We start from the raw sequence: 15,089 nt of genomic DNA on the forward strand, positions 1-15,089 counted from the left end.
TATCCTTTTCATTCTCCGTTTTGTGTTATCAACCAGTCATTTTACAAGCCTTTGGTTGCGAGGAGATACTGGACAATAAGAAAACACCCAGTCAGCAGACACTCTGGGGGCAAAAACAGTAGTCCACTCGTAACTGCGGGAAGAGTGCTGCAGCTTCCATGTTGCAGTGTTCTAATACAACCAGCCTAAAATCCCCAAAAGCAAGCAACAAAATATTAAAGCACAGTGGCTAGGAGGAAAATGTACAGGGGCTCTGATATCTGTCCAGTACATTTCTGACTATGCTGGGTGGAGAAGATAAAAGTACATGACCATACTGTTACACATTCAAATGACCAGTGGATCAATATATTTGGTCATTAGCCAGTATTCACGCACAATTCAGATCAGCAACACAGTCAACATAATCAATATACATTTATAATTAACCTAGTATATACAGAAGCAGACTTTAACCAAAGAGAGTTGAGTGCCACTGCCACCTAGTGGATTGTTCTGGAAAACCACTTAAGTCTTAGTTACCTCTCCGGGATGGCTTTGCCAAGACCTTCCTCCAAGTCCAGTCCAGTTCCTGAAGTGCACTAGTTTCTTTGTATTTTCCAAGATAATCCCAGTCAGCTGAATGAGTGGCCTGGTGGTGCTGCGTCTGAGGACAAATTCCCATGTTCTTTGCCATCCTCATACTGAATACAGAAGCAGAAGAGACCCTTCGAACAAGTTTTCCTTCTAACAATGTATTGAATAGAATGACATTTTGGAATAACACAAGTACGACATCACAAGACAAGTCAACCAAGAACAACCAATGTTGTTTCATCTCCAAAATACTTGGTCATTGTGACATCATGTAAGTGATTCATCAGCAACGAGTGTTATCTGGTGGAGACATTTATAAAAGGGCACAAAAGATAGAACCAACCTTTATTTCAAAACATGAGCATTACCATTTAACTTCCAGCAATAACACAGGTAAATTCATTTTTGAATACAAGAAAAAATATTATAATAATAATTAACAAAAAATAAACACTGCCACTGGCAACTGCACATAGGATCTAAGTCCAATAGACCAGTTCTGTAAACTGTAACATGAGAAGTAAAAATGTAGATATTGTCAAAAAAAAGACAAGATGTCATTATTGTTGAAAAATATGATAAATCAATTCTAAAATCACCAAATATATTTACAGGCTCATGTAGACAGCGAAACATATTTCCATAAATAGTCTACAATAGGTGGAAATATCCACTCTAGATTCACGAGATGTTTGTGGAACCATTTCAATTCATAAAATGGAAATTCCATTCACCCTTAAAAATAACATTCTCCATTTAATAAAATTAAGCAAAATCTCTCTTAACAATATTTGCTTATGCAGCAAAATTTGAATTTCCGCATTATCATGCATATGAAGTTCAACCGCCATAAGCATTCTTTAGGCAAACACCAATTAGAGTTACTAAGGCAAAGTTGCACTTGAGGCACATGATCAGTCATTAAAGTTACCAAACCCCTCACTGGGACTTTTCAGCTGGAAAGAGGTTTCAGATACATGATCATATAACCAGAGTGCACCTTTATTGAAAAGTGAGAAAGTCCAGTTTGGACACATTCAGCATCAGTACAAATAAATACCAGTACAAATAAATTGTATTTGTTTTTAAATCCCAAACACACAAACCAGCATGTGTTTAACACTGTTTGCAGACTACACCAGTGGGTGGCACATCTGACTTGGTACCCCATTTCCAGTTTAGGGCATTACTTTTGACCAGAGACCTGATGACAAAAACATTCAGGGAGGCCCATGTCATGATCAGTGCATTAGAATTATGTCCTGTTTACCACACTCTCTATAGCAGAGTAGACTCAATCCAGTGTATATTCTTGCCTTCCCCTGCAGTTGAGTGGTCCCTCTAAACATCCATGAAATACTTTTACAGTTGATAGCCTGTGCATGGCTGACCAATAGATTCTGTAAAACTGTAAAAAGGGAATGCTCAAGAGCCCAACAATAGGCTTGTCACAAGTACCTGAGAACATTCAACCAGAAACAAATGTCTCCGTTCTGACTGGCATACAGTGTTTTGTATTTTTCCCCAGAACTCTAGAATCTGGAAGACATTCACTTTTCTGCATATGCATAATAACCTTTTTCAATGGCTTTAGAAATAATATTTTCTGCTGATAACCTTTGGTCAAAATGAAGTAATGCTTCTATTAGGTTGTTCATGTCAGCCTGCATGCCAAACTTTTCCAACCATACTTTCAATAGTTCATAGACTTTGTCTTCAGGATGAAGATGGGCAACACTATTTATAGCGTTGTCACTGAGTCCAAGATGCCGGAAGAATCTTTTATGGTGGTAAACATCCAGCTCTTCAAAGAGTTCAAAACATTTCTTCAAGGACTCATCGCCTGAAAACAAAAAGGCATGTCAACACTATATGGAGGCACAGAAGTGTGGGTCAAAGAAAAAGCTAAATATTATTTTAGGTTGCCTAGTCTAACAATATACAGGATATATCCTCACCGTTTAAAGGAGCAAGTTTTCTGAGAAGATGATCATCCTAGAAAGATAAAAGAAACATGTCAGGCTCCTAAATGAAGGTTGAAGTACCTCAACACCAGCTCTGGGTTTCTTGTTCAAGCTTTACTCCCAACTGTGTAACATCCATTCACAACAAATAATCATAGTATATAGACATCTGAAAAACAATGGCTTTCAACAAACATTACACAGGTATTTAGCAGAAATTGTTCCTTTAGAAGTCCTAAAAGGAATAATGTTAATGTGGTTAGGAAGAAGCTCAGGGAAAGGTTAGCATGGGCATGTCCTATGCTGCTGCCCTCACCCTAGCCACAATGTCAAGCCGCCTGTTGGCCAAAGGGCTGGAAAGCAGGGAAGATCTGGGAAGGGGAGCTGAGGGTATTGCAGACAAACTGGACTGGGAGGAGTTGGCGGTGTTGGGGAGGCTGTCGCCCAGTCCATTGTCCTCATCGTCAGTGGGGGGGGAGACATTGGCACCCACCGCCTGGGTCTGCCCCAGCAAGGGGCGGAGATGTTTACCATCCAGCAAAGCATTACTGTTGTTTTGCTCCTCCTCAATTGGACGGCTGTTTTTATCGTCCTGCAAGATATGAAAAGTGATACCTAATCTATTGAGGCACACAGGTTTATGTTCAGTTAATGTTTTTCCATGTTCTTGCCATTTTAATAAGTTCATCCCAAACAATTTTAGGAAATCACATTCAAAATGCAGTGCTGATTAAGTCTCAATGGGAATATAAAAATCACTTGAATTAGACTAAATAACTCACCACCACAATTACCAGTGTCTCCCTGGGATTATTCAGACAGCCTGTAAAATAGGAATTGTGACTTAGACTGGCACTTTAATTTCAAGGAACAATATTGAAGTTCTGTAGACAGATTTAGAAAAATACTAGCAAACAATACAAGGCTGTTTGAACAAAACACACATGGATCAATATTAACCCCCCCAGCCTAAAGGCTACTGGCACAAACTGAATTTTAACATGCCCGGACAATGTCTCTTATTTGGGTCAGTCTACTCTATTCTACAGCTTCCAAACTTTGTGAGAATATATGGGTGTACTAGTATATTATTCATGGCACTTCTGATACTTTCTTTAACAAAATAAATAGAAAATTTCTCCAAGGCTGTCAGCTTCTGGAGTTAAGGAAATCACTGTAGTAAGTAAGTGGCAAAGCATTCAGGTTTTGTGCCCTCTGGATGGCACCTCTTCCACTTATAGTGCACTACTATAGTTGTATAGAACACAATTACATTTAAGTAAAATAAAGAGACTTTCCATTCACCTTAGCAACACGTTACTTACTCCACACCATTTGGTGACACACACACATCGTTTTAGCCAGACTACTGACCTTGAAAGCGAATAAAATCACGGACAGTGTTTTTTACCTGGTAACAAACATGCCACTCACCGTCAAACAAATGCTGTTGCTGGCTTCCCAACAATAAAATTACATTATTTCTGTTAATTCACATAGCAGGAAGGACTTCAGAAACAGACTTTTTACGAGAAAAAATAAAGCTAGATAGACTTATCTTAATTAGCATAATTTCCATAGCATCTGAGTTTATACTGTCATGTTCGAGACGTAACATGCAGAATTGAGTGATGTGTGCGCACTGCACAGATACTACATACAGTTCCAACACAATTGTCTTCACACTTGCAAACCTCCGAGGGGGGGGGGGGGGGGGGGGGGGGGGGGCTTTGATCGAAGAATGTGGCACACACTACCTTGGAAGGTGGCATCTCAAACTATGGATATCTGCCAATTTACTCAACAATATAATCCAGCATCTTCTGGTCTTCAATGTCTCAGAAAATGTATTGTAATGTAAATAAGCCCATAGACCCCAGGAGCCACAGGGAGTATCGAGCAGAAAAGTGGGCCACACTACCTTGGAAGGTGGCATGTGACAATTAAGATTATCAACCATTCACATGATTAACTATTTTATTTGACTAAAAATGCCTTTACATATTTTGTTATTTAAATGAAATTGTGTTCAACAAAAATTGAGGTCATCTAAATAGTCTATTACTAAAAGTACTGCACAATGGAAAAGGGTGACATTTAAAAGAGGTAATAATAAAAAATGTAAAAAGTTTACTTACCTCTCTTTTTATAGCTCTTTTGAATCTTCCAAAAGACACCAGCAATTACAGCAGTACAAATCAGTACTGCCCCCACAATCAGAACTGCTGTTTCAAAGGAGACAAAATGTTATTAACTTGGGGTGCAACACTAGGCCTAACACACAGAGCAGGACATATGTATCCGACAGTCTCTGGAGATGAGTTTCTAAGGTTAAGAGGCAACACTATACATTGTAACATTTTTGACATGCGTTTTCCTGGATTTTCTTTTGTTATTCTGTCTCCCACTGTTCAAATAAACCTACCATTAAAATTATAGACTGATAATTTCTTTGTCAGTGGGAAAACATACAAAATCAGCAGGGGATCAAATCCCCTTTCCCCCTTACTGTATAATAAAATAAAGCTTAATATGAAAGCACGGCACAAACATTGTTTTACAATTATATTGTGTGGGTAATACCGGTTTGCTGAAATAGATCGGACAGGGACATTTGTAACATGGCTCGAGCACCTTAAAAAGGTACTCAAACCCTCTAATCTCAACCACTGTCCTGGACTACACCTGCAGCTATATACACCAGCCATTGACAATTTCTTTAGCTCCATTAGACTGATGCTAAAAGGTCTGCTTAAATGCATTATGGGGATGAAGTTGTGTTCTTTCTCAGGGTACATTGATACTGGGGTGATTCAGGTGTTGACATGTTTGAGGTGTTAGCAGCTGTGTAGGCTACTTGTGTCAAGCAATGCCAACTCCACCCACCGTTGCAGTCAACTGGAAAGCCAAAAGGCTGGCAAACTGGAGATTTAAACAAAGTTGGATGATTCTACAATGTTGATTTTTGAATACAACCCACCATTGTAGAATAAGCTGTTCCTCTTCGAGTTTGTCTTACAAAAGTTAGAAAAGCTCAAAAAATTACTATAATTTTGATTGAAACATGTGCAAAGGCTCTCATTTAAACTGAATAGAAAGCAAGGTGTGACTTTGTTTGTTTGCCAAATAAGTCATAGGGTGATTGTAAATTGTAATTTCAAATGGTTTCTTAAAATTCGGAAAAAGTAATTTACAAAAAGCATGCAACAAGAATAGTTTTAAGCCAAAAAATAAATCAACTACATGAATAACCAAAGACAACAGTGCATGCAGCGATGTAATGTCTGCTGCACCTTGGCTTGGTGTTGTACCGGAGATGGTGCTTGATGTGGCCGGCTGGGTCGTACAGATTGTATTGGATGTACTGTTGCATTGGCTCTCCAGAACCTCATTTTCTTTACATCTGGGGGAAGAGGGGGTTTTAACAAAAAGCTTTCAATTTTCTGTCTAATTATAAAACCATTTTGCAAAATGATAAATTTTTCACTTTGTTTTACACCATGCAATAAGGACATTCTAATGAAGCTCAACGGTAAGTACATTTAGTTGGAGAGTCTCAGCGGGATACATTCTCTCGACGACGTACCTTGAGCACTTTTTGCACACCTCACAGGCTTCGTCAGAAGCACAGAATGACCCAGGTTTACACTGGCACTCTGTGTCCTGAGTGATGGTGCATGCCCTGTTGGTCAGCTGATCTGAAAGAAACAGTTTGACATTTTGAATTCATAAAGCATCTCGGAATAGGTCTGCTTAAATAGAGTAGGTTTTGTCACTCATTTTAATATATTTTGTTAAGTTTGAAAAGGCATCGTTTTAAAGTGAAACTAAATTTACCTGAGCGACATTTAGTGCACTTTAAGCACTGTGGCAGTCCATTTTCATGTTCTGTGTATGTGTCAAAGTCACAGGTCTCACACACTCCTCTCTCAAATGCACGTGTGCAGGATTCTTTCACATATGTACCTGGGGCCAGAAACAACAATTACTGGGCAATCCGAACAAGTGTCTATATACTATATAAGGCAGACTGTTGACATTCAGCAGAATATTCATTAGTGTAGCCTTTTACCCATAGTCATTAGAAGGCTAAACCTGCTCCAGTAGTTTCCATGATTGATTTCCACATATGACACATTGGATGCCTGCTAAATCACACACTATCTTAGAATGTTAACTACTTTTGGCCCAAGACCCATAGAGGCACTATAGAGGGAGGCATACACTGGGGTCCCAGTGGACTGTGAATCTTAACTCTCCATTTGGCTTACCAGCTGGACAGTATAAACAACAGATGTTGTCATGTAGGTACCCCGGTTGTTTTTGGCATGAGATGTCCCGCTGTGTCCTCTTCCTGTCACTGCCTCCTGTTTGTGACAGCTCAAGGACAGATTGAGCTACTGCTGTAGAGTAGAGCTCCAAGATAAGGAGGAAAACCTTAAAAGAAGATTAACATATTAAAAACATACTGTTATGCAGATCCATTTTTTTTCCATTAAGGTTTTCCCTTGCTTACTTTAGACACCCATACCATCCACTTAGCAACAAGTTAGGATGACAGGCAAAAGTTTGGTCATTTTCAAGAAAACCTCATTAACAATCGTGCTCGTTATATTTAGGGAGAATTATTGTTTTAATGATCTATTTTACTTACTGCAATAAAAATAAAAACTTGAGAATTATGTCTTTTAAGATCAACGGAAACACAGGATTAGTTAGCTTGGATGACATTCGTTTGATGTTTAAAGTGAATCGAATAATAAAAATATAATTACAAAAATTCTGCATCTCATACTATTGACAGCTATTGGGCAGTGATAACAGCAGTAATTTCCATAAACAGTTAAGCGCTAGAGTACAGCCGGTGGGGAGCAGGGTTGGGCTCAGACAGTTTTCTCTGGTTTTTTTCATCTTTATTGCACATAAACTCCCACCTCCGAAAAGGTATTTACAAACCAAATATAAAAAGATGCATACTGATAAATACAGAACATATAAAAGTGTTCGGTGGAAGTAGCACAGATTGTATGTTTATTTGATTACATGTACAGTGTAGAACGGAGATAATCATCTATAACGTTTTTGAAGAGAGAATTGAGAGAATTGTCTCTTACTGGGTGGGCATCAACGATCACTTTTTATTGCGGGCTGGCTGAACTAGGCTTGCCTGGTTTCTTGTTCTTAGAATATGCCCCCAAGTTTAGTCTCCATAGAGGAGGAACGCTTGTCACCTCTCAAACAGGGCCAATTACAAGGCTCACAAGTAGGCTATTGGCTTTTTAGACACGGTTCCCAACCAACACTAAATCCTTTTGAAAAAAAACTAAAACAGCTGGCACTTCAGAGCCCACTGAATGTCCATCTTATGTCGCTAACAAGTCAGCTTGAAACAATGACCTAACTTGTGGCTAACAGGCATACGACAACAATTATCTCACGTGTCGGACAGAAATACACAATGTTAACAAATGTTTTAAGCAAATGCAAACATTGTTTTCATATTCCAAAAGCACCAACTTATTGTAAATTTGACAGTGTTGACCTTCTCATAACACGCGGAGTCAAAGGAATTTGTCCGTGTGTTTACACACCCCACAGTCGGTAAACTCAGCATCACAACAAACAGGAGGGGCAGACACCGGTAGCTATGTCGAATAATAATGTATTCATCTCCATGTCATTTGACACAAACACGTCTCTGGATTGCAGCTCGAGAATCGGGATGTTAGATTTACTAATCGGGATTTATTTTTTGTTAAAATGTAAAAAATTGATTAGAACTTTGTTACTCAGCATTTTGAAGGAAGCTTGCCCTATTTAAACCTAGCGTACAAGTGGAGGACATTTAAAACAACTGCCAACATGCCCAGGACTGGCTGTCCAAGCAAGTTCACTCTGAGAGCAGACCACAAGATGCTAAAAGAAGTCTCCAAAACCCCTAAAATGTCATCATGGGACCTACAGCAGGCTCTGGCGACTGTTGATGTGAAAGTGCATGCCTCTACAATATGAAAGAGACTGGATAAGTTTATTCTTCACAGGAGGTGTGCAAGGAGGAAACCTTTACTCGCCAAGAGAAACACTAAGGCCAGACTGAAGTTTGCCAGAGAGAATGTAGACAAAGAACTTCTGGAATAATGTTCTTTGGACAGATGTCTAAAATTGAATTATTTGGACACCAGCACAGAGGACATGTTTGGCACCCACCAAATACAGCATTCCAGGAAAAGAACCTCATACCAACTGTGAAGCATGGAGGTGGAATTGTCATGGTTTGGGGATGCTTTGCTGCAGCAGGACCTGGCCAGCTCACCATCATAGAATCCATCATGAATTCTACAGTGCATCAGAGGGTGCTTAAGCAACATGTGAGACCATCTGTGAGAAAATTAAAGCTGAAGCGAAACTGGACCCTGCAACATGACAATGAAGTAAATCCACCAAGAACTGTCTGAAAACTAAGAAATGGAGAGTCCTGGAATGGCCCAGTCAAAGCCCAGATCTTAATCCCATTGAGATGCTGTGGGGTGACTTGAAACAGGATGTACATGCAAGAAACCCCTCAAACATCACACAGGTTAAAGCATTCTGCATTGAGGAGTGGGGCAAACTGATGTCAGAGACTGGTAGTGGGTTACAAGAAGCGTCTCACTGAAGTTATTTCAGCCAAAGGGGGTAACACTAGGTATTAGGGGGTAGGGTGTCCTAACTTTTTCCTAGAATATGCATTTATGTTGATGTCTTTTGTTGAATGAGTAAAACTGTTATTTTTTGCTGTTAACTGCAATTAGATCACTTTCTTTTCCAGAGATGAATAAAACAAGATCAGACATCGATGTGTGAACATTTCTTAATGAATAACTCAACATTTAATGTCCTAATTTTTTGACATGACTGTATTAATATAGGTGACAACTGAATTTTTAGTCAAATGAAAAGACGAGAGTATCGTGTAACCAGCGAAGTGTTTGTCTATCCTGAACAAATCCTAATATCCACCAGAACTGTTTTATTTTAGGATCCTATTTATTACATAGCTAGGATGTCGGACCGTCCTGAACAAATCCTAAGGCATGATGTGTTTTGACTGTGAGGGGAGTCAAACGCAGGCCCTGTTCTGTAATCCGCGTCTCTAACCACTACACTATTTAAAAAAGGGTAGTCAGTCTGTCCGTCAGTCAGCCAGTTGCTCTTCTTGGCCGGCTCCGCTTAAGCGGTCCGGCAATAATAATAAACCAGCCCAATTAATTTCTGCGTACTTCTAACTCGGATCTTGTACCTGCGTACATGAACAGAAAATTGCGTAGTTGGTACACAAAATGCGTGCTTGTTGACAGACCTGCAATACGTAAAAATAATTATAATAAAAATAACTCTGAGTCAGTTATTTTATTCAGTACACCTCTGTTGTAAGGAGCTGTATTGTGGCCTTTCATGACTTCCTGTTTCACTGGGGTATAAAAATTCAACAAATTAGAAAAGTCATTACAAACACAAAGTAAAATTATTGCTGACCTTCATACATTTAATACAATACAAATCTTCCCACAATAGGGCCATAATTAAATGTAGCTCTACAAATTGAGGACGTAAGATATGTCAAAACCTGTCCTTGTTACCACTAAACCATAAGTGAAGCAAGCCAAGTGATTAGTCTGAACTACTGTCATTTCTAGAGTTAAACGAAACATTTGAATCTGTTCTACTTAAATGGTTTCAACTTGTTCTTAAAGTAGAAACACTGAATGAATAGGGTCACTACTGGGAATGCTGCCAGTGTAAACTGGAGGTGAAATGTTCCATTGCTTAGGTCTTTATCTGGTAATAGTGGGTGTGTGTTTATAAACTAGTGACAAAGGGCACTGTGATGCAATGTCCTCACTAATCCCTTAAAAACATCTGAGTCACAAAATATGTACCATGGGCACACCCAATTCAGTAACCTGTATTCACCTGTACAGTAGAGTATGTCCATATATGGGCCAGCCTACAAACCTAGTGATGAAAGAAATAGTGTCGCTAATGATAACAGGCTGTGTTACATCATGACATGGCGACTGATCCACAAATAAAATATGTAGTAACAAACTGTAGGCCTAAATGTTTTTAAAAATGACCAACAGCCATTTAGGTTAATGATCATGAATGCAATTCACCTTACTGATATGTCATATATGCAAAACAGGATAAAGCCCCATATGTTGGGGGCATTTCCATAAAAATATCCTTAAAATAGTTGCTAATATGTAGAATAATGCAAGAGGCATATTGCATTTTTTCACCTTTGAGTATCCATTCAGAATAAGAATATCCTTAAAATAGTTGCTAATATGTAGAATAATGCAGGAGGCATATTGCATTTTTTCACCTTTGAGTATTACAATGATTACATCAAATTCATAATTAGGTATTTCTGTATAAAAGAGATCAAGCACGCAATATATAATTCTTATGTAATTCCGTTACCAGGTTTTTACCTTTGCGTGAAAGTTGTTGAGCAGGAGAGTTTGTCTTTAAGACTAAATGCGCTCAATCTACTTTTTAATCTGAGGGATCAAGTGTGTAATCTTGGTGTTCTGATAGACCTCACATTTAACGGTCATATCAAAGTGGTCCCCAAAACAGCATTCTATCATCTAAAAAAATATAGCCAGAATCAAAGGCTTGGGTGTCCCAAAAAGACCAAGGGAAGCTCATCCATGCTTTTATCTCTGATAGGGTTGACTACTGTAATGGCCTCGTAACTGGACTCCCGAAAATAACTGTAAAACAACTGCAGCTCATTCAGAATGCTGCTGCTAGAATGTTAACCAGGACCTAGAGAACAGAGCACATCACTCTGGTTCTTAAATCTTTGCATTGGCTTCCAGTCAGTTACAGAATAGATTTCAAAGTGGTGCTTTAAGTTTATAAATCTCTGAATGGTTGTTTCTGATATGTTTGGAGAATATAAACCCAGCAGGGCTCTTAGATCCATGAACATAGGTCAGCTAGTAGAGTCCAGGTAGGCCTATGTTCTGCACAGGCTACTGAAATGTAATGTAAGAAAATACTGTAAACCCTCCCCAAGACTGAAATTAAAAAGCATGAGAGTCCCCCATTTCCATCCCTGTCTGGCAGGGTTGGGTAGGTTACCTTTTAAATGTAATCAGTTACAGGTTACCTGTCCGTATTTGTAATCAGTAACGTAACTTTTTGATTACTCAAACTCAGTAATGTAATCGGATTACTTTTAGATTACTTTCATATGAAGAGGCATTGAAAAACAAATAGGATAGCCTATAATCAACTGAACACCTTTTGCGGAATCAATCAATGTTAGATTTTACATCGCTGGCCAAAAATGGAATTCACATTTTACCTTATGGGTTGTGTAAGCTACATTGCCTTTGGAAATGGGTTTCTAAATCATTGCTTTTAATTTCAATAAGACTCGGTTACATCTCTACATTAGGCGCTAAAGGTCTGTCAGATATTCAGTCATTCCAATTAATCCAATAAACCTTGATCTTCCAGAATCTGACTATTTATCTGAATATAACCCAAAATCTAGTGATGCTATTTGTTTTATTCATGTTTTTAATTGCTTCAAAACATTGTTGGAAAATAAATGGTAATTACTCAAAGGGTATTGACATTGTTGTATATAAAAAATTAAGATATCTGCAGTAGTTGATGATTTACTCCACAACCAACATAGTCAAAATGTTGCAGTAAGCCCCGTACGCGAATGTATGTTCGCAATCGTGAACACCCGCATATAAAGATTTACCCGCGCGAAAGTAACCTGCGATTATTATGGCCACCAGTGATGGATTTTCGAAAGCAATAAATTGGGATTATAAATATGCACTCTTAAAGTAAATAAGGTCAGCAGCCAATGATAATCAATTAACCCAATTTTCTGATTTGCAAAGCAAGCAGAATCACATGGCCTACCTGTATGGATGGAGTTGATGTGGCTGCGTCAAATGCAAATAATCATCCTTTGTCAGAGTGCTTCCCAACACACCCTTTCTCCTCAAATGTCGCGGTAAATTCCATATATGTTTTATCTTGAAGGCAGCGCCATGTTACAGCTATCTAACAAATAGTTGCCTAATCTATTAAACAATTCCTGTAAAAGTTATTCGGTGCAACTCATCCTGGCTTTGTTGTTCGTTGCATTTGACAAATATACATTGAAACTTGAAAAAGATATAACACCAGGTAGGCCTTTTACCTATAATTTTTCTAAGAATTACAAGTAAAGTAGATAATTAAATAACATTTTATATCACTCGGCTAACATTATCGAAGATATACCAAAACCTGAGAAACGTAAACTAGCGGTCCATAAACTGGTTATGCGTCCACCTTTGCCCGCATGATGATCTCTCACACAGACACGTTTTGTACAGCCACCCTCATGGGGACCAGAAAATAGAAATGGAATGCTCCCTTGCCCTAAACCTAATCCAAAAGTTATCATAAATTATCATACAAGTGTCTGTAATCAGATTACAATATTTTTGTTGGTAACGTAACGGATTACAGTTAGTGTTTTTTGTAAACAGAAAATCCCCAACTCTGCTGTCTGGTCATGTTGAATTCCAATCTCTCGAACAGTTCAATAACTTAGAGATTTATTCAAACCTAATGTTTCACAGCTGGCAACAAATCTTTTGAGCTTACACCTTTTTAATATTAATTCAGTAGAAATGTAACTCAGTTTTGGAAAAAAGTCTGTTGGTCACAAACAGCGGGAGGTTGTCAAAAAATGTGTATTCAAATCGGGCAATGTATGATTTTCTTTTAGGCATACGATTTTTTACTTTCACGGTTCTCCCCAACTAAGTGACGTCCATTGTTATTAAGGCCCGATTAATTGCTACAACTCCCAGAGCCCTCCAAATCACATCTGATGCCGCTCGAGTTACTGTTACTCTTATCACCAGGAAGTCTAAAACGGAGTCCCTGTGGGCTAGAGAGAATACACACTCGGGTGTTCTACCTTGATTGAACTCACATGTGCCAACCAGCCACAAGAGTCGCTAAACTGCAACCCAACAAGAGCCCGCCCCCCCCCCCGCGTTTGTTGGGATATTACTATCCCAACAAACGCGGATGGAGAAGCCAATTTCACTGCCCTTCACATGGCCCCGGGCTAATCCGCAGGCAGGCTACAAACCATGGTCTCGCAAAGACAACAACGGTGTCTCATTCTGTCAATATAGGTTTGAACATGGTGAAAACATAATCCTAACCATACCATATAATATAATATCAGGTTTAGAATTAGCAGGTTTGGATAATCCTAGTAAAACCAATGTTTAGATTTTGTTTTACAAAATCTGTATTCGCTCTGACCATGAACCACATGAATAGATCTCGGAATTAAGATCTCACGGTTTGAGAATGTATTACAGGTAGAACGTGACGAAAGACCAAGTAGCCGAACACGTCATTACGTTAACTTCGTGACAACAAAAAGTAAATATCCCTATCCATTCAATACATCTCTAAACAACTGGTAATGTTGGTTTTCAACAGATGTACAGGTAATAGAAATAAAGGCCTAACTACTCAACACAGCCACTCCTTGTCACAGACGTCTTCAAACTGTGCCACATAAGAATTTGGCACCTTTACGAGGTCTTTCCCTTGACATGTTAACGCGACATTCTTTTTTGTCGTACAAATGGTCGATAGATTGAGTCACAACAACGGCTCGTATTTTAGTATACATAATAACATTAAGTGGTTATTGGGTATATAATTCAGTGTGGTTATTTACTACATAATTCTACTGACCGGGTAAAGATGAAGCGCGCGTGCCGGTGTATGTTTCAAGTTGATGTGCTTACTTACCAAGTAAAGCCGCCGCATTTTGCTCATTTTTTAATCCAGATTCGCCAAATGTCTAAAGTGGAGCAGACATTTATGCTGTACGAAACCTCAAAAAGTAGCGACACTTCTCCATGAATTAGAAATGTTATTTAGTTTAGTTGAAAATCGACGGACAGGTTTCTAGCGACTAGCCCTTGAGAGGAAAAAGTTCCAAATGACGACTGGTTAAGTCTCTGTCACGCCCATTTATTGAAACTACAATAGAGGCTCAATCCTGGGTCCCTATTTTCCCAGTAAATTAACTTGTGCGATAGATGCAAATAGAAAGCATATGGACTGAGTTAATGAATTCTTATTCCCAACGAAGAAGTTAAAAAGTGGTTTGGATGGGGGAAACCCACTCGATTTCTGGAATTAAAATTATCATAGTGAAAAACATGCTGTTTGTCTCTGTGTGTGTGTCAGTTTGACATTATCTATTTAACAGTCGTCTGCAGTACTTCGATAGCGCTGACATACACAGCAACCGTCACAGGAAAAGATAAGGAGCATTACATTGACAATGACAAGGAATTCCACCGCAGAATCCATCTTATACTATTCATTGTGTTGGTGAGTGGGAAACCTAAACATGTACATGACATTAAACTTGAAGTACTACTAACCCGACACACAATATGAATGCTTATTAGGTAAATAGGTTAAATAAAAATCATTGAG

The 15,089-nt window shown here is 38.7% G+C and overlaps 1 protein-coding gene across 4 annotated transcripts; it reads right to left on the reverse strand.

Moving 5' to 3' along the window:
* Positions 1-904: 904 nt before the first annotated feature.
* On the reverse strand, positions 905-14,822 carry hdr (hematopoietic death receptor). 4 transcript variants are annotated; one of them, XM_020052801.2, is made up of 10 exons: positions 14,391-14,822; positions 6,812-6,977; positions 6,378-6,506; positions 6,127-6,238; positions 5,852-5,943; positions 4,679-4,762; positions 3,323-3,363; positions 2,857-3,132; positions 2,535-2,571; positions 905-2,419 (listed from the first exon to the last, which is right to left on the reverse strand). In XM_020052801.2, the coding sequence occupies exons 1-10, from the start codon at positions 14,415-14,417 to the stop codon at positions 2,127-2,129; spliced, it is 1,257 nt and encodes a 418-aa protein (XP_019908360.2). In that variant the 5' UTR covers positions 14,418-14,822; the 3' UTR covers positions 905-2,126. The 4 variants fall into 4 exon arrangements, with proteins under 4 accessions (XP_019908360.2, XP_019908359.2, XP_010874957.2 ...); XM_020052800.2 differs by having other exon boundaries at positions 4,679-4,765; XM_010876655.4 differs by having other exon boundaries at positions 5,834-5,943.
* Between the last annotated feature and the right edge of the window lie 267 nt (positions 14,823-15,089).

This window comes from Esox lucius, chromosome 13 (genome assembly GCF_011004845.1).
Source record: "Esox lucius isolate fEsoLuc1 chromosome 13, fEsoLuc1.pri, whole genome shotgun sequence".
NCBI classification, from domain to species: Eukaryota; Metazoa; Chordata; class Actinopteri; order Esociformes; family Esocidae; genus Esox; species Esox lucius.

What these genes read in the sequence shown, in the direction of transcription:
- hdr (XM_010876654.3), bottom strand. Translation starts at nt 14,417, where the DNA reads ATGAGCAAAATGCGGCGGCTTTACTTG. An exon ending in GTGCACTAAATGTCGCTCAG is followed by an intron (nt 6,239 to 6,377) that starts GTAAATTTAGTT and finishes TGTTTCTTTCAG; the next exon opens with ATCAGCTGACCAACAGGGCA. An exon ending in AAAACTTGCTCCTTTAAACG is followed by an intron (nt 2,420 to 2,534) that starts GTGAGGATATAT and finishes TTTTGTTTTCAG; the next exon opens with GCGATGAGTCCTTGAAGAAA.